The sequence below is a fragment of the Corvus cornix genome, chromosome 2 (assembly GCF_000738735.6).
Source record: "Corvus cornix cornix isolate S_Up_H32 chromosome 2, ASM73873v5, whole genome shotgun sequence".
Taxonomy (NCBI): domain Eukaryota; kingdom Metazoa; phylum Chordata; class Aves; order Passeriformes; family Corvidae; genus Corvus; species Corvus cornix.
In genome coordinates, this window is record NC_046333.1 from 25,817,467 (window position 1) to 25,837,784 (window position 20,318).

A 20,318-nucleotide genomic window follows, 5' to 3' on the forward strand; every position below is an offset into this window, starting at 1 on the left:
ACTTAATCACAGATGCTTTGCTTGAAAATTGAGTTCCAAATATTTCCATGGTGCTCAAACACAGAGTTACCTGGCTCTTCTCTGTGCTGAAGAATTTCAACCAACAGAATTTCCTTGGCTGTGCTGCAGCTGATGGCTTTTCCCATTGTTTTAATACTCATTCTGAAGATACTTATTCTGTGTGGGTCACCAACCAGGCAAGAAAGTATCGACCGCCTGTTGAATTTTCCAAATGTGGAGGTTTATATGCCTGTGTGTGGTGGCCACAGAGGAAAAATCTGAAGACATTTAGAATAAAGGAGCATGGCAATAACCATACAGCACATGACAGACACGCGATTTGACATCTAACTAAATGTCTAATCTTTGCTTTTTTAAAATAATATACTCCTTCTGAGAGTTAATCCTTTGGCTAAAACAAGGGATTGTTAAGGAAAAATTAATCAATGTAAAAGTCTTGAGGAATGCCTGAAAATAGTTCTGCTACAGATGGACTGAAGAAGGCTTTCATTGCTCAGTTTCTTTTGCTTGACAGGCTAAGATGGATGTTATAAGACATTAATCATCCTATATTAACGAATAAGTAGTCTGTACTAATATACAAGTGGGTTGTGGTGAGGTTAGGGAATTCAAACAAAGCAATTTGGTAGACTGCTCCTGCCACAAACCATTTGCCACCCAGTTCTCTATTCTGGCTACCAACCACTGCTGTTAAAGGAGCTGTTACTGTGGGGTTTAATACTATCAGACAGGAATGCCAGAATAGACCTGTGGCACAAATACCTCTGGTTTTGAAAAGAGACTTAAAGAAGCATGATGGGAGCCATCAAAAATTATCATCTTAACATAAATTCCCGTTACAAGGTGTACTGAAGAGAGCTCGTCTTTTAGAGGCATAAAAAGGGGAAATAGGAAAGTGATTTATCTTCTGTGCAATAATCTGTGCTGTGTTCACACACTGGCTTACAGAAGGATACAGAAATAACTAGAGAAATACTTAAAGGACAGGCCACAGAAAAATGTTCCCTAGGAGCTGTAAGATCAGGCTTGTGAACCTTGTCAGGGCGTTTGGGAGCAATAAATGCATTTTCAAAAGTTGCTTAGGAGAGCTTTTTGAGTATTCTTTTGAATTTGTGTTAATGAAAGGCCCAAATGTTTTTAATTTTTAGTCATTTTCACCAGTTGTTTGGAGAAAGCTTAAAGCCTCCTATCCTGAAAAAGTGCCCCTTGAGTAAGCAAGACAAAATATACCCAGACTTTGGATTAGGCTGTGCTTGTCCTTCAGTGTGCATTGTCTTGCATCCCTGAATTATCAACTTCATGTATCTGGGTTTCAGCTGGTTGCCTAAGGAAAAGCTCATCTGCAAGGAAGAGCTCATCTGCTCCCACTCTTGATGATGCACAGCTGGCCAAGAGGATTACTTTTTGGGTCTCTGAAGAGTCAAAGAATCTAACTTATAGCTGGAGACAGGACACAGGAAAGGACAAATTGGTATACTGAGGAGATACAGACACTTTCTGGGTTGGCTGGCGTGTCTTACTCCAACATGCAGGCTCACACTAACCACAAGGCATGGGACTTGGAAATAGTTTTTACCAGGCTCAGTAGGAGAGCCTCCAGGAGCTGCTTGCCTTCCTGTTCAGCTGGGGGCATGATTCACCTTCCAGATCATGTGAGTGTGTTGCAACTAGGCAATGCTCTGTCCTTACAAGAAGCTCATTTCAGGTAGCATTTTGATTTTTCTTGTTCCATGCTGTAAGCATACTTCTCACTAATTACTCTCCATAAGATACAGTAGTTAAAGCCTTTGGGCTTACAGTAAAGATGCAACACGAAACAATATGTGGCTTGACCTTCTAAGTATCACAGGAGATTCAGATAGGCCATATTAATGTCAGCCCTGCTGTGTGGAAACAGTTTTGCTTATGGGCATTTCAGAAATTCATGTTTTTTGCTCGGAAATAACCGCTGTGATCATATTATTATCTGACCTCCTGTGTAGTACAAGTTCAGCCTCACTCTGTAATTTCTGCATTAGGTACACAACCTGTGGTTAACCAGCATCCTGTGGTGGGACCATGTATTGAGTTTTGTATTGATTAGGTGATGACTTGAGACAAATTATTTTTTTAGCTTGGATTTTCAGTAGTTTAGGCTTGTGCCTGCAGGATTTTCCTTTTAGAGTTTTGCAGGGATTCTCCCAGCAACTTGTCTTTGCCATGTAGTTCTTCAGCTCCTTCCTCCAAGAACAATGAAAAACCTCTAGAACACACCTTCTAGAAGACACAGACAGAACTGTAGAAAAATGTGGAGATACGTTCAGCTTTTTACCGGCTAGGCTCGTAGTTCAATGCCTTAGAAAGCCTCGGGCAGCCTAGAGAAGTAGCATGGGCAATCCAGCATTTCAGTAGCTCTAAAAGCAGCAAATAGCAGCTGCAAAACTGATACCACCAGTAGAAGCAAAGAGGGAGAAATATAGTCTTCAGCTTGCCTAATTCCCGCAATTAGAAGCTTTCAAACAGAGACAGAAACACACAGATGTTCGCAGAAGGATTGCAAAGCCAAAGAGCGTGGGCCCCCTCTCGGGCCCTTTCTTTTATTCGGAGAAGGGGAAAGGGGAGAACTGGGGGCAGACCTGGGGTGACTGGCCAATCAGACACTGCTAAAGAGTTTGAGCTAAATTTGGTTTTTCCGAGGCTTGGAACAAAGGAGCTCGGAGCACATGGGCAGGAGCACGTGTCTTTGGGAGGGGGAGGGGAAGCTTGGAACAGGCAGCAACAATTCCCTATTTTTTTTTCTTTAAAGCTGGGTTGTAACTCTTAGTAACTTAAAGTGCATAGAACAGTAACAAAACAGCAGTGCAAAACATAATTGGAATCTATCGTCCCTACAACTTGACAGTGCCTAGGATGTCTTTAAACTAGTTCCCCAGTTAAGACTCAGGGGGTTAGTCAGGACATCTATGGTATGGGGTATCAGGAGGAAGATTTACAAAATACAGTGCAAAATGTGAGTGCAAAACAATGAAACTTGACTTAAGGGATTAACATCAAAATCTGGAGTAGGGGGTTTATATGAGGGTGCAAAATCAGGATCCTTTTTACTGTGTCTCCTCCAGGGGGCAGTTTTAACCTCCTTAACTTTTGAGGAAGTGACATAAGGTTTTACCCATTTCCCTGGGATCCACCTCAGTCCTTGAGGGGTGGATACACTGACATACCCACGTCCCCAAGTTACAAGTTTGTATGGTCCTTGGATTTTTTGAGTCTCTGGGTCCCGGATCAAGACTTCTGGATTTTCCTTCAGTTTCTGTCTCCCGGTGTTCTGGAAATGATGATAGATGGGAGGGTTCGGATCCTCAAAGGTGCCGTTCAGGAAGTTTATGGTAAACAACGCTTTGCTGAGTCTGAGGACAGGTGAGTTGAGTTTGGTGGTCCCTGACTGTTGTAACAGCATTTGCTTGAGGGTTTGATGGGCACGTTCAACAATGCTTTGTCCAGTTGGGGAGTGGGGAATACCTGTAACATGTCAAAATCCCCACTGCTGATGATAGTTTTTACACTCCTCAGAGGTGTAGGCAGGTCCATTACCAGTTTTTATCTCCTCAGGTATACCGAGCATAGCAAAAGCTTGGACAAGATGTTTTTCAACGTCCTTAGCTTTTTCACCTGCATGTGCAGAGGCATACACAGCACCACAGAAGGTATCAATAGAAACGTGAACGTATTTTAATCTCCCAAATTCAAGGAAATGTGTGACGTCCATCTGCCACACTTCACCGCTATTAATGCCTCTGAGATTGACTCCCATGCCCAGTGATGGAAGCTGTAGCTTCTGGCAGTTGGGACATGTTGCCACTATTGATTTTGCCTGTCTCCGCGACAGATGGAACATGTGGATAAGAGCAGGAATATTTTGATGGTACATAGCATGGCTCAATTTTGCTTGTTCAAAAACTTGGGGGAGCTTTGGTAAGTCGGCTGATAGAACTATGTCTGCTGGCATAGCCAGAGCATCAGCTCTACGATTACCCTCTGCAATAAATCCTGGCAGGTTTGTATGTGACCTCACATGCATGACAAAATAGGGATGCTCTCTGTGGGAAACTAGATAAATTAGCTTTGAGAGCAAATCATAAATTTTTTTGTTTGAGATTTCTTTTAGGAGAGCATGCTCAGCTCTAACAGTTACTCCAGCTACATATGCTGAGTCTGTGACCAAATTAAAGGGTTCTTTGAACCTCTCAAATGCTCTAACGACGGCTGCTAGTTCAGCTACTTGTGGTGATCCCTGGATTACTTTGATGTCAGAGTCCCACTCTTGTGTCTTTGGGTTTTTCCATGTGATCACTGATTTTTTACTCTTTCTTGAAGCATCAGTAAAAATGGTAATCACATTGAAGAGTTTTCTACTTTGAATCTCTCAAGGGATGAAAGAGAATGTCAGATTAAACATGTCATGTTTTGGGTAATGATTGTAGATTTGGCCTGAGTAACTATCTAATGCAAATTGTAAATTTATATTATTTTGAAGTAGGTGATCTAATGTGTCTGTTGTTACAGGTAAGTAGATGCATGCAAAGTCACATCCTGCCAGGGTGTGGAGCCTTGCTCTACGCTTCATGATAATTTTTGCCATTAGTTCTTGTGGCTGTGTGATGGTCTTAGGCGGTTGGAGTGGAAGGAACACCCATTCAATTATGATGAGGGGTCCCTTCTGCTCCCACTGAAATATGAGGCTGTGAAAGCGTGGTACCTTCCCTAGAATGACAAGCTTAAAGGGTAGGGAGGGCTGATACCTGTGTGCTTGTCTGGTGCAAATGAGGTCTTGTATCTTTTTGAGAGACTGCCTTGCCTCTTCTGTCAGGGATCTAGGGGATGCTGGACCGCCTTCCCCTTTTAACAGGTTTGCAATAGGAGCTACATCTTCTGTGGTGAGTCCTAACCAGGACCATAAATACTTCAGTGTCCCACAGATTTGTTGCACTTCCTCTAATGTTTTTGGGTTATTATTAATGGTGACAGGTTTGGGAGTGATAGAGGTTTCTGTGATTTTGAGTCCGAGGTATTTCCAAGGGCTTGTTATCTGCATTTTTTCAGGTTGTAATTCAAAGCCCTTGGCCTCTAGGGCCTCAATCACCATGTTAAGTGTCTGCTCAAGATACTGATTATTGGGAGCACATACCAGTACATCACCCATGTAATGTAGGATGATGGCTTTCTCTGCTTTGGCATGGATGGGAGATAGAATTTTAGCAATATACTCTTGGCAGAGAGTTGGAGAATTTTTCATACCTTGGGGAAACACAAGCCAATGGTAACGTTCCATGGGAGTTTCACAATTAATAGAGGGCACAGAAAATGCAAATCAAGGGGCATCTGCAGGGTGGAGTGGAATATGAAAGAAGCAATCTTTAATATCAAGAACAGCTAAATGCCAATGTTGTTGGGAGCATTGAAGGTGATGGCATACCTGGTTGAAGGGGTCCCTTGTCTTCAATAAACTTATTGATTTCTCGAAGATCTTGGAGGAGCCTATATTTGTTCTTTCCCGGTTTTTGTATTACAAAAACGGGAGTATTCCAGGGGCTATTAGTTGGTACAATATTCCCTTTAGCCAATTGTTCAGCTACTAATGTTTTGAGTGCCTTTTTCTTCTTTTAGCGACCACTGGTTAACCCACACGGGTTCATCTGTTTTCCAAGTTAATTTATGTGGATGGCACTCTGCTTCAGTGGCCTGCAAGGGAAAATTTTGATGTCTAGGCGTGATATCAATTTTTGTTCCCCACTGAGACATGGCATCCCTTCCCCACAGGGTGAATTTGGTGTCTAGGACATACGGACGAAGTGTCGCTATTTGTCCTTCAGGACCTTCAATTTGGATGGTGTGTTTGGACTGCTTTGCAATTTGGGTACCTCCAATCCCTTGTATGATGCCCTGAGATTGCAATTCCCATTGCGTAGGCCACTTATCAAATGGAATGACAGACACATCAGCACCTGTGTCTAACATTCCCATTATACTGATTTTATGTGATTTGTAACGGAGCTTACATTCTATTACAGGTTTGTTGTTTCCCAAAACCTCAGTCCAACAGATGGCTGGGATATGACCATCTGTGGGCAGGTATTTGGGCAGTGGAAAGGCCTGTGCAATGACTTGACCTTTAGGCATAAAGTACGGTGGATATATACATTGTACCATTAGGTTAGAACACCCGTTCTGATCCATTTTCATGAGTGTGGGTGTAACCTCTATCCCAGCAGGTGTTTCCCGAGTGTCCCCAATAACAAAAAGGTATGTAAATTCTGGCATGTGGTCCACATTCTGGAATGAAATGGGTATTACAGTCTGTTTGTTGTTGTTGAAATGGTGTGCTTTATCACAGGTTACCTTAAACCTGAGTCCAGAAGTCCAAGTTGCTTTGTCTGCAGCCCTATTTATGTCTGAACGCGGAGCTGTTAGGACGCGTTGAGTCGCTAGTTTCCCTGCTGTTGACCTGGGGAAACAGTCTTTGGAGAGTTTTTATCAGCAGTTATAATGCTCTGCAATTGCGAGCTACATGTCCCTTTTTCTGACAACGATAGCATACAAAGTTACCCGCGATTGAGTTTCTCCTGTACCTGTAACATTCTCCACAACCTCCCCAACCATCCCCACTTTTTTCAAAAAGGGAGCAGCTGTGTTCAGCTGCACCTTCTTCGTACAGACTTCAAGGATGGATTCAACAGTAGGAGGGGGAACAGGAGAGTGAGAATGACTTGTTTGCAAGCATCATTCGTATTAACTTGGAGAAGTTCGAGTAGGAGCGCTTGTTGGAGGTCAGGATTAGGGACCTGGGAAGAGACAGCTTCGTACAAACGGTTATAAAAGTGAATAATATTTTCATTTGCAATTGCTTGATGGTGGTATAATGAGAATTAGGAGTTTGAGATGGTAATAATGTTAAGGCCTTTTCAGCAGCACGTGTGATTTCAGTAAGAACTGGACGAGGGATAAGCATTGCTTGTTTTTGAGGATTTGCCATATTATTGTCACCAGATAAAAGGTCTAATGTGATATAATTTTTTCAAAATCCAGGTAATTATCTGGAGTTTGCCACAAAATTTTTAATAAATCAGATAAAATTATTTTCCATTGCTTTTTCCACACACATAAAATCACCAGGTGTGAGAAGAGTTTGCATTAATGTAAGTAAATCATGAGGTACAAGTAAGTGAGTTGCAAAAGTAGCACTTAAAAGGCTCTTAAAATAATTACTATGCATTCCAAACTCCTTAATTGCCTTGCACAAATCCTTAATATCAGAATAAGAAAGGGGTTTCCAGTCAGGGTTAGCTCCATTGCTAGTACAAGAGAGTGTAGTAGAAGCAGTTGGAGTTACTTCCTGGTAGGCATGGGTTCCCGGATTAGAGGGGCAGTCACAGGACTGTGGGAACCTGGGGGGACAATGGGAAGCAGGGCGAGGAGGGGCAGGGCGGGGAGTGGAGGGGGGGCAGGGGAGGGGAGGGTTGGGGGCGGGGTTGGGGAGGCAGGGGACGGACGGCGGCAGAGGAGGGGATGTGGGGGGGGGTTGGGGGCAGGGTTGTGGGAGGCAGGGCGGACTTGCCATGGGCGGGAACAGAGGGAGGGGTGAAACACGACACTGTGGGCGGGGGGGGCGGGGTCGGTGACAATGTGGGAGTGGGTGGGGCTGGGGACAAGAAGAGATTTGTGGGTTGGGGAGAAAGGGATTGTGGGAGGTGTAGTTTGGAGATGAAGAAACGTTGTGTCCGCCATTATTGGAGACAAACTCAGAGAAAAGGGGTTGGGGGGAGGGGTTTTTTCCCGGGCTGTGACCAGATGGCAGTGGCTGTCCCTGGGAACAAAGAGATTGGGGAGAAGGGATTTTTACGCGCGCTTAAAACATGAGGGCTAGAAACTGGGGACAAAGGAGTGGAGAAAGGGGGTTGGAAAGGTCCTGGGACTGGCTCCGGATTCCCGTCCAAGGCAGGGTGCTGAGGAAACACGGGTGAGCCAGGAGGATGATAGCTCTCCTGTGCTAAAAAGCAGTCTGCTCTATCTGTGTTTTCCAGCGTAGGGGAAGAAGGGTCAGGGACACAGGGGTTGGAAGAGGGTGTAAAGGAATTAAAAGAGGGTTTTTGTGGTGGCTTTTCAAGTACTGCTTTTTTCTCAGGCAAAGTATAACTTACTAACAGGAGATGAAAAAATTTTGAAACTGTTTCATCTCCTGAATGCCTGAGAGAGGAGAGTTTTCTCCACACCTTATCCCAAAATTCAGAAGATCTCATATCCTCGGAGGTCAGATTAGGAAAGTACTGGAAAAGCCATCATACAAAAGATTGAACTAGATTTTTAGGGTATTTATGCCCAGTACAAGAAAGCTAGCTTTGAACTTGGTAGTATATTTCTCTATGGTGTACAGAAACCTCAGATCCCATTACGAATGCAGCACCACAAACCTCAGCCCCAAATCACAAAAAAGAGGAAAAAAAAGAGGAAAAAAAAGAGAAAGTTTGCACTGGAACCAGCTTAAGACAGGAGCCCCTAAACCAGCAGGGAAATACTCACCAGAATTCTGGGTTTATCACAGGAAAGCAGGCCTGGAGAAAAAAAATAAGGAACATGGGTCTTCCATTTTCCAGCTGTTCCCTTGCCACATGGCGTGGGGGAGGGTACAGGCTGAGGCTCTGGGCTCGCTGTTAAGCAAAAAGTAACGGCTCACTACACAGAGCTGGCACAGCAGGACGTGCAGAGCTAACTCCAGCAGACACACAGCTGCTGGGACACCCTAAAAGTCTCTCAGAACTCGGGTTCAGAGAGAGCATGCTGGGCGCCAGATGTGGAGATACTTTCAGCTTTTTACCGGCTAGGCTCGTAGTTCAATGCCTTAGAAAGCCTTGGGCAGCCTAGAGAAGTAGCATGGGCAATCCAGCATTTCAGTAGCTCTAAAAGCAGCAAATAGCAGCTGCAAAACTGATACCACCAGTAGAAGCAAAGAGGGAGAAATATAGTCTTCAGCTTGCCTAATTCCCGCAATTAGAAGCTTTCAAACAGAGACAGAAACACACAGATGTTCGCAGAAGGATTGCAAAGCCAAAGAGCGTGGGCCCCCTCTCGGGCCCTTTCTTTTATTCGGAGAAGGGGAAAGGGGAGGACTGGGGGCAGACCCAGGGTGACTGGCCAATCAGACACTGCTAAAGAGTTTGAGTTACATTTGGTTTTTCCGAGGCTTGGAACAAAGGAGTTCAAAGCATATGGCAGAGGCAAGTGTCTTTGGGAGGGGGAGGGGAAGCTCGGAACAGGCAGCAACAGAAAAGATGCTTAGAAGAAGTTCTGTAACTAAATATTGTTTTCCTTCAGACTTATATCCTTGATAAACTCTATGTGTAATCCTTATGATGACCTGAACTATCCTCATGTCCTTTAAGCCTCATGTCCCCAGAGGAGCACAGTATGTGCTAGATGCATCTGAAAGAGCTGTATCTGTACTTACTGGTAAGCCATTTTCAGCCAAACAGAGTATTTAACGGCTGCATTCTTTGGGGGCTTTTTGAATGTCATCAGGGCAGTAATTTGGGCACCTGTCCTTCAGCAGTTGCCATTTTTCACAACACTGTTAAGAACTTTATTTTCCTTGGGATTTCTGCAATTTTGTCAAGATTGAAGATTCAGAAGTTACTGTGTGTGGTGGGGACAAGGCAGACAAACAGATGATTAGAAAGACAGCACAGACACATAAACTTGTTTCCTTAGGAAATGGAGTTACAGATTATTACCTAGGGAATTTATGGTTCTTTAAAATTGCTACCTCTGGGTATTCTTACTAGTCATCTTCCTTCCTGTCTTTCTTTGAATCTTCTCCTAAGGTGTTTGGGGGTTTCAGGAAGGAGTGGGACCATGCGAGTCTATACAAAAAGTTAGGCCAAATTTTCAGCATTGCAAGGCGATACATGTGGGAAGAAGTAGACACCACTGTACTGCAACTTGTTTTAAAGCTTTTTGGTGCCAAGAGTCTGTACTAGTTTGAAAACAAACCAGTGGGAGACACCAAGTCAGAATAACAATTTAATGGAAATTAAAGAAAAGGAAAAAAAACGGTAAAAGAAAACACTGTCAAACTGACAGAGTCAAGGTACAACCTGACACCCTGTTAGGCAGGGTGGTGGTAGCAGTCTGGTAGAATGGTGGCTGCAGTCCTCTGAAGCAGTGATCCTGTAGTAAAAGAGTCTGCTCTTCCTCAGGAAGTCCAATGGTGGCTGTGTAGGTCCTGTCCTCTGGAAATTCAGTGGGAAGCCCATGTCTCTGGTGTTCAGCCTCAGATTATATCCACAATGGGATGCTTGGTTCCTCCCTCTGGGTGGAGCATCTCACAATGGGGTAATGAGTCATGAGGCAAAGTGTTGATTAGGCTCATTAACAGAAGATAGTCCGGAGGGAGTTATCTCTGAGTCAGGCGGCAGGACAATGATGGGCAATTAACAGAAAGATAGTCTGGGGGGAGGAGGCAAGGAAACACTGCCCCACCTGATTTCAACAGCTCATGAGGATGGTAATAGAATACACTGCAACCCAGGACAGAGTCCTCTCAGAAAATTGTGTTACTCGATAGCACAATTATGTGGGATTACTCTCAAATATGCAACCAGAGTGACTGATAAATTATTTCCTTTACTCTAGCAGTCATGTAATATTAATTAGGTACAATTAGTATTGTGACTCTTTGAAAATGTAAAGAGTTATATAAATTTTGGTTGGTATTTTCACTGTTTATATCCAGGATGTTGGTTGATAGGAAATACATAAAATGTTTTTTAATGCATTTCTTTACATGCAGCTTCAGGTGAGAAAGCACTTTTATAAATGTACTTGGCAGAGGGTTTTCAGAATTGTGTAGGGGATGCTTTGAATGCCTAAGTGTTGGTTTAAAAGTGGTCTCATTTTTAAACACCCATCATGGCTATCACAGATAATATATGTGATAATACACTCTGCCTGTCAAGTCATTCTTCTCACAATGCTTCTGTTTTCACACTCTTGACTTTTGTGAAGTTGGACTGTCCTCATAGCTCTCCCACAGAAGTCAGAATTGTCAGAATGAGAAAAGGTGGCTTCTAGATATTTCTAGTACTGATGCTATTTACTGCCATACCAATTTTACTGTTTAATCAGTATTTACTGATTATTTATGTGTGTTTGTATGGCACTTAGAACAAGGTTTACTTTTTTTTACCATTTGTAAAAGTTTGTTCACCCTCTCCACTCTCAGTTACTGATTCCTACTAATCCTGCCAAAGTTTTCCACCCTCTCAGCTGTGCTGGGTGCCAAGTGAACACTTTGTGTGACTGTGCTCTAAGTGGGGGAGGAAGTGGAAGCAGCAATAAGGGAGGAGGAGCAAGATTTTGAATATTATTTCCTTAATTGCTTTTTTTCCAATCTATTATAATAGAGTTGTTCTTAAAAGGTAGATCACCTGCTCTACTGTAATGCAAAAAAAAATTTTTCCCAGCAATTAAATAGATTCCCAAAAAGTCTCCCAAGCTCCTAAACTTTCAGAGCTATGGTAAAAAAAAAAAAAAGGGAATTTCCCAGTTAAGATGGAGCAGGTCATTAATTCTGGAGATTACTTTAAAGCCTATGTGCACTACTCATACTAGCAAGTACTTTTTAATGAGCTTTTTTGTGTACTTTTCTGCTTTGAGTTTCAAGGGGAAGAAGCCTGGTGTAAAGTGGTGTAGCCAAGCTGTGCTGTGTGCTTGGGTGTACCATCTTCTCAGCTGGGAATAACGGATTGACAGAAGTCATGGCTGGGACCAATGGGAAGAAACCATACACTCAAAATGCAGTTTCCCTGGTCTGCTCCTCATATCATATCCCTGCACACATCATTTCCAACACCCATATATTCTTCATAGTAGCCATGAAGCCCCCCTCATGGACTTATTTTGTCTCGCTTTCCTTTTCATTGCCTTAAAAGTCACTGCTTCTTTCCTGCTGATCTCCTTCAGGCCAGTTTCATAACCAGCTGATTGCATGCTCCAAACACTTGACCTGTAGCATATAAGGGATCTGCATGCAAATGTATTGGCTCTGGGCCATCATTCTTAACTGTTGATGATATTTCATTGGAATTGCAAAACTGTTGTGTAGCAACACCATGTTATTGAAAGAGGCATACATGTTTGGTTTGTGTGGTGGGTTGACCCTGGCTGCAACACCAGCTGCCCACCAAAGCTGCCTCTAGCACTCACCTCCTCTGCTGGTCAGGGAAAGGGGTTGAGATGAGGACACAATAAAATCAGTGTCATGAGCAAAACAAACTCAACTTGGGGAATAATTAATCTATTTCATTTTCAATCAAGTCACACAGTAGGATAATGAGAAATAAAACTATACCTTAAGAGCACCTTCTTCCTACCCTTCCCTTCTTCCTGGCCTTAACTTCTCACCTTGTCTCCCACAGTGGTGCAGGGTGTGGGGAATGGGGGGTTGTGAACAGTTCATTACAAATTTCTGCTTCTCCTTCCTCCTTAGGGGGAGGACTCCTCACACTCTTCCCTGCTCCAGTGTGGGATTCTTCTCATGGGATACAGTCCTCTATGAACTTCTCCAACATGAGTCCTTCCCAGAGGCTGTAGTTCCTCATGAGCTACTCCAGGGTGGGTCCCTTCCATGGTTTACAGTCCTTCAAACAGTCTGCTACAGTGCGGATGTCCACAGGGTCACAGGTCCTGCCAGCAAACCTACCCCAGCGTGGGCTCCTCTCTCCACCGGTCCACAGGTCCCACTGGGAGCTTGCTCCAGTGTGGGTTTCTGTAGGATATAAGAAGTCCTGTTCAGTTCTGTTCACTCTTGCTCAACAGAAAGCACTCTGAGGAAGGTTCGGCTAACAGCGAGGTAAAAACAGGTCATATGACCAGAGATCGGGCTGTGTGGCTGGGGTGTGCTCACCTCGTGCGTGAGGCAGTGACTGGTTGGGGAGACGTGTGGACACCACATGACCAGAGAGCTGATGGGGTAAAAGGATGCGTGAACAGCGACACTGCAGTGGCAGGCTGCCAATGCGTGCTTTTTTTGGTTAAGTTTAGAACATAAAAAGGCTCAGTTTGTTACAATAAATGATCTTCTTCGGAGCAAGCAAGGAGGTCCATGTGTTTTGTTCCCCATTGCTATGGGTTTCCAATGGGGTCACAACCTCCTTCAGGCATCCACTTGCTCTGGCTTGGGGTCCTCCAGAGGCTGCAGGTTGGTCTCTGCTCCACCGTGGACCCCCATGGGCTGCAGGGGCACAGCTGCCTCACCATGGTCTTCACTACGGCCTGCAGGGGAATCTCTGCTCTGACACCTGGAGCACCTCCTCCCCCTCCTTCCGCAGTGACCTTGGCATCTGCAGAGCTATTTCTCTCACACATTATCACTTCTATCTTCTGCTTACTGTTCTGCAGGTTTTTTTCCCCTTCTTAAATATGTAGCCCCAGAGTTGCTACTGCTGCCCCTGATTGGCTTGGCCTTGTTCAGTAGTGAGTCTATCTTGGAGCCGGCTGGCACTGGCTTCATCGGACATCGGGAAAATTTCTGGCAGCTGCCAGAAATTTTTGGCCCCTGTAGCCAAAACCTTGCAATGCAAACCAAATGCAGTTTGTTTTCATGTGATTCCTACATCTGTATAAAATACACTGTAAGCTAGGGTAGCACTAACAAGTGGTGCTGGGTTTCTCATTGCTCTTTTTTTGCAAAGGTAGATATGTTTCAAGCAGAATGTGTACACATCCATTAGCTCAAATTTTCCCTCTCTTTCTCTTGTCCCACTTGAATAATAACAAATAATCATGACTTTTCTCCTGAGCTTGGCTGTCCCCAGGCCTGATTCCATCTACATAGTTTGAGAGTTAGATTGCTTCAATATGCTCTGTGCTGTAGAAAATGTGTTATCCGGTGACTGCTGCACAATGCTGCAGGACTGCTATTTTTCAGGACAAAGCAAAGATTATTACCTTTATCCACTTTTATATGCTATGCTTTGCACATTTAATATAGTTCAAATTCAACTTTAATTTCTGCTACTTGTAGAGTGAAACTGACTTTGCTTCTGCAGCCACAGATCTCAGCAATGCCCAGAGAAACATTCCAAAGACTGCTGTGTGTTTCACCTGTTTAGTGTGAATTTTCAAAGGCATCTCATTCTTGAAGGATCCTTCCTCTGGACCTGTTTCGGTGGTTTTATCTCATTTTTCTCTTTTGTTTTAATGTGTTTGGTATGTCTTAAACTAGTAGCTCAGTATGATGCTTAGCAGTGCCATACTAGATAGGCTCTAAAGAAAAAGAATTTATTATGATGAGGCTCAGTTCAAGTACTCAAGATGTCTTGGTACAATTGTCATTGTGGTTGCAACTGCTAAAAATTTTGATTTATTGTTGCACTATTAACTCTTGTAGGTTACGTGGTGTGCACAGCATGTATTTTAGCAATGTGTCAAAATCAAAATGATGGTAATAATAATAAAAGATTAGCCTAGAATTTAAATGTGGTGAAAGAGCTCTTGGTTTTACTGGCAGTGATAATCATAGCAAAAAGAGAAAGAGACTCCTTTTAATTTAATAGGACAAAGGTAAATTACAGCTGCCACTCATTCTTTCATTGTTTTTCTCAGGTGACAATATGTGCCCCCTTAACTTCATGCTTGAATGGCATATAGTGTCCTGCTGACAGCCAGGATGCACAGGTGACTACCGCCTTACACCCTCTCACCAGTCAGTCACCCTGCTTCTACCCCAGCAAAGGCCTGTTTTCATCTGCAAGGCTCCCTGTAACTCACCCACATGCAAATGCTTTTGACCTTAATTAAAGCAGTTCACCTCTCTCTGCCTCTAGGGATGGTTTCCTCATAAGGCAGTTGTGTTTAATTAGCATTTGCATAGCATTCTGCTGGTTGCTTTCCTGGAGCGTTGTTCAGTAGGAGCGTGGGATTGCTGAAGTCTGACTGGCAAGCTTTGCACCCTCCTAATTGACACAGAAGCCAAGTAAAAGTTACACAAGGAAAGAACAGAGAATCGTTAATGATGGATCATTAGCAAGTAGCTCCTTTGAATGAATGTAGATAACTTTATAACTCTATCAAAGTGAAAAGTAGCGTGATGAATTATGCATCAAACAATAAAAGCTCAAGGAAGACACCAGTTTTATAATTGCTGTGCAATTTTCTAGCATGCTCTAGTTTGTAAGATTAATTTTCTTTGGGAAGCATGAAGCATTCTGTCTGTTGCACACAATGTCAATTTTGGTTTTCTCTCTGTAGAGATTTTATTCTGTGTCTTTCGATATTTCTGCAAAAACTCCCAGGGGTTGAGATCCAGAATTTCTATGCTAGCAAAAATTTGCGCAAGCAAATGAAAAGTCTATAGCTACTAAACCAGTTTCTTTAAGGGTTTGCTATTTCTCAGTGTAAAGAGTTCTCTGATACACACACCTGAAATAAGATTGCTTTGTATCTGTTTTTAAAAATAGAAATTGCATTGTAGTTTTGTGGCTATGTTGAATTTCTAGACTAATAAATCTCTAAAGGGCATTTTTACTTTGAAATTATTGTCACAAGCATTTCAGTTGGCACAGAGATCATTCCTGTGGCTTGCACTAGTGCCAGTTCTGCCCTTCTAGGGCTCCTACTCACTCCTAAGAAAAGGAATTAATACAAATATTGTCTAGTGATGTCACCTTTCCCTTTAAAATGTACTTATCTCTCACTTGAGGTTTCCTCTGAAAAGTGTGAGCAAGTGTTTGAAGTGAGTAGAATTGGAGGAGTAAGTTAAGAGAAAACTTATCCCTGATGTGAGCTGTTTCTTAGCTTTCATATTATAGTGGATGAAAGGGACATATATTAGTGGGTGAAAGAGTCTGTGAGAGATCTAATCCATCAGAAAGCCCCAGGGATCAGCTGTGGGCTCAACTATCCTGGAATAAATCTCCTTCCTAAAGGCTGGATTGATATGAACTCCACAGCCTCCTCACATGGCTTGTTTCAGTATTTTGCTACCCCTACCATTAAAAACGTTTATTATTTGTTTCCTACAGTTTCCTTTGTTGCAATTTATGTCAAATAGTTCTCATCATGGACATGAAAAAGGATTTCTTTCCTCCATCCAGGAAGTTGGCATGGATTTTGGGGGGTTAGGGTTTATTTTAGTGGTGGTGGTGGTTATTTACATTTTTTGAAAACAGTTTTGAAGTTGTTTTTCTCTAGCCTTTCTCTTTAGGTCCATGATCCTACTTGGTTCAATCTGTCATGTCTCCTGTGAAAATTTCAGCTGCTGTCTTGTGGAAGCTCTCAGGTGTTTCAGATGGCTGTGCAGTGGGGGCCCCACACCAGACACTGCTCCAGCTGTGACTTGCCAGCTCTAGAGCAAAAAGATTATTTCATGTGTCCTGCAGGCATCTCTCTTGTTTGTACATCCCTGTATGATACTTACCTTTTTCGCAACAGCATGATGTTGTTGACTCATCTTCACTTCGTGATCTAGAATAACCCCTAACTACTCCTACTTTCCTGTTTGTCCCCTGCCCTGCATTTATGTAATGAAATGTAGTTCCTTCCCCTTGACAGTATTGAATTTCCCCCTCTTCTATCAGACCTTCTCTCCAGTGTAGCCAGGTCATTGTAAAATGTGCTTTACAGGAAGTTTTAGCTTTTGAAGTCCTCAGAAAGCTGAGCAGGTAAGATCTGAGTTCCATCAGCCATCCAGGTAAAAATAAACTGATAAGTGCTTCATGCTGAACAGATTCCTCTGGAGCTCACTTGAAATATTCTGTTTTAGAAGATCCCAAGAAGCAATTCTCTGAATATGATTTCCCTCTCAGTATTGCACCTGGCTTTGGGTTTATCTAGACCTTGTTTCTTTACTCAGTTTATGGAAAATAACAGAGAATTTTCTTTTTGAAAGTCAAATTTTGATTTGGCATCCTACTGGTTGAAGGGTGTGCTGGTCTTGCCTGGGGTAGAGGCAATTTTCTTCACAGTGGCTGGTATGGGGCTGTGTTTCAGATTTGTGCTGAACACAGGGTTGATATTAAGGAGATTTTTTTTTATTGTTGAGCAGGGCTTTCAGAAAGCCTTCCCTGCTTCTTATATTGCCACATTGGTAAGACAGGTGGCACATGGGAAATTGAGAGGAGAAACAACAAGGACCGGTGACCCCAACTGACCAAAGGGACATTCCCGATTGTATGACATCAAGCTCAGTATGTAAAGTGGGGTAAAGAAGGAGGAAGGAGGGGAACTTCTGGAGTGTTGGCATTTGTCTTCCCAAGTCACTGTTATGTAGCCCTGCTCCAGTGGAGGTGGCTGAACACCTGCCTGCCCACAGGAAGTAGTGAATTCCTGTTGTTTGTGTGCAAGGCTTTTGCTTTTCTCATTAAACTATCTTTATCTCAGCCTGAGAGTTTTCTACCTTTACCTGTTCTGGTTGTCCCTCTGATTCCACTGGTGGGGGAGTGAGCAAGTGGCTGTGTGGGGCTTGACTGCTGGCTGGAGTTAAACCATGACAGAGAATCATCTCACCTGACTTGATGTCTGGGTGGTAAAGCTCCCCATCTAAGGCACTTGTCTACCCTTTCCTTTATGGAGAAACACAGGTGATCACAATTCGTCTGACCAGGTTTACTGATTTACCAGTGTCTTAGAAGACACTGTAAGTGTGTACTTTCCTCTTCAGTGTCTCTAAAAAGTGTCTAAGGACCTAAACTTCTATATCTAGATTTTTGATGGGATGTATCTCACCTCCAGTCCATTTCCTGCTAGAAAGACAAGAGATCACATACACTAATTTTTCTTAAGAGGTACATACTGTCTGTTACTCATCTCCTGAGTATTTTCATTGTGATTAATTTTCCAATATTGAATGAAACTTGGAGTTAAATGATTTGCTCTGCAGTTCCCCAATTCTAACTCCTTTCCTTTTTAAACTCAGAAACCATACATAGAATCCTAGAATCATCTGTGTTGGAAAAGTCCTTTAAGATCATCAAGTCCAGCTATTACTTCTTCCAGGAGCATACTTGTCAGAAATGTACCAAACCAGCTTGAAAAAAAACGTTTTTCTAGGCACCTTTTATCTTATTTTGTTCTTCTTGAAAGTGGATACTTTACCGTATTAAACATTTGATTATAGTTCATGAAGACTGGCAAAAAGATTTAAAAATGGCATTTTTTGGCATCCTGAATGACCTTTGTCAGCATCTCTCCTCAAATAAGTAGTAGCTTTACATAGTAAATTTACCAATTCATGCTATGGTTCAATTCCCTTGGTGGTCAATATTCTATTTCTTCAGAAATAAAACAAACACTGTTCTGGCTATTGAAATGTTCTTTATATTTCTTTGCATTTTGAAGTAAAGCTGTAGTTTTGTAGACAAAGATATAATGAAATATAACCTTTTCTGTAAATTCTTTTTAATGATGTAATAAAAGCCATTACTGTGAATAGAGGAATCCTTTTGCCAATTGTATCAAAGGCTTTTCAGTTTTGTATTAAAGAAGAGTTTTCAATTAACAGTTAAGGAAACGATTGTCCTCTCTTTCTCCATGAAGCAGGTAATCTTTCTATGCATGTTCTGAGTGCATACCTCACTTCTGATCCTGGAGTAAACTTGTGGCTCATTCTCCTTTCTGAATCTGGTAGTAAGAGTGTAGCTACTTTTCTGCAGGAAACTACACTGAAATCTGTTCTTTTCACTACAGAGTATCACTAAAACTTGAGATCTGACTACCTGCAACAGAAGAAGACAGAGGAGTCTTCATATCATTGCCAGCTTCCAAATTTTCACCTTTGAAATTATTCCTGCAGGAACAAATAAATCATTGTTGATTTTCTTACTGCTACTGCTACCTGTATTTTTAATTAAAAATGTAAACCAAGCTGGGGAATATAATGTGCATGCTGTCAATTCTATGTCACTGCAGGATAATGGAGCACACTGCAGAGGTACTTGAGCTGCTGCCAACTGGAGATGGTGCTTCCCATTGTCCGTGCACTGCTCTGACATCAGTAAAAGTGTGTTAACATGACATTTCATTGTGTCCTTGTGCTTGTGCTGCCTCCTGTTGTAGAAATGTGGGGATTTCTGCACCACATCCTGAGCGGGCTGGACCTTGCTGTTCAGGTAGCAGAGAGTGGCAGACCTGTGACATAATATGACTCAAAGCATCCTGATATACATATCACTGGGAAAAAAGGGAAGACAAGATTGGGAGAATATCCAGCAATTCTGCATTTGAGTGAACTATTTTAAATTGGCTTATTGGTATATTATTGCAAACTGGAATATTTTTTAGTCTGTAATTTCAGAATATAACATTTCTAGGGTAAGGACTGTGATTAGAACTGGTGTGAAAATCAGTTGCCTTTAAACTAACATAGACACTTCAATATAAATATGGGTAGTAACTCTAAAAATTTCCCTCCTATGTGCTTTTTTTTTTTTACAGGACCAGGTGTCAGATACAGTGAATTTGCTGTGTCACATCCAAAACCACCTCCACTTGTTGGACAACACACAGTGGAGATACTGAAGAGCATGCTGGGGTATGAGGATGATGCTATAGAAGAACTGCTTCGCACTGGTGCTGTGGCTCAGCATGAGGTCAGATAAGGAACATTAGCTACATTCCTTCACACTGAGTTCACATTACTTTGTCCTCTTTTTGCTCCCTTCAGTTTCCCTAATGGGACTCAAAGAGAAGACATAATTTAATTCCTAATTTTCTTCCACGTGTGTTTGCATGATTTTAACACTGATGTATCAAATAAACAATCTCATGCTGTCTGAGTGAAAGATTTTCTTGGGGGGGTTGGGAATAAATGTAATTATACAGTCCTGTGTGACTACTCATTTTCTGTACTTCACATGGAAAATGGAGCCCTTATCATAATTACAGTAATTGCCTAAACATTTGTTCTCAGAAATACGTGATGTTAGTGAAAAGAAGCAGAACCTTTAAAACCTGTATACTAGACTCTCCACTCACAGAAAGCTGCTTTGTATTTTAACAGAAAGTAATTTATTTACAAATTGGTGGTTGATCTGATTGATTTTGAACAGAATTATCCATCCTGAACATTTTGTTCTCTCTGTCTTAGATCAAGAGTAAAGTAACCATTACAAAGTTTGCTTCTATTCCCTGGTATTCCAAATTACTAATATGTTTTTGTATTACGTTGCATAGTCATGACAATCCCAACATGTTAGCAAAAAGAAGCTGAAATTGGCACAGTTCTTCAGTTATCAAAAAAACCTATTCCAAGACTAGTTGAGAGACCAACT

The 20,318-nt window shown here is 42.3% G+C and overlaps 1 protein-coding gene across 3 annotated transcripts in view; it reads left to right on the forward strand.

The window, feature by feature from the left end:
• The window catches only part of SUGCT (succinyl-CoA:glutarate-CoA transferase), a 347,805-nt gene extending 327,934 nt beyond the window's left edge, over positions 1 to 19,871 (forward strand). For 2 of the 3 annotated variants that reach the window (XM_039571094.1, XM_039571104.1), the window contains one exon: positions 19,483 to 19,871. In XM_039571094.1, the coding sequence (XP_039427028.1) occupies positions 19,483 to 19,646 (164 nt within the window). In that variant the 3' untranslated portion in view covers positions 19,647 to 19,871. The remainder of the gene's footprint in view (positions 1 to 19,482) is intronic. The other variant, XM_039571099.1, reaches the window with a different exon arrangement.
• The last annotated feature ends 447 nt before the right edge of the window (positions 19,872 to 20,318 follow it).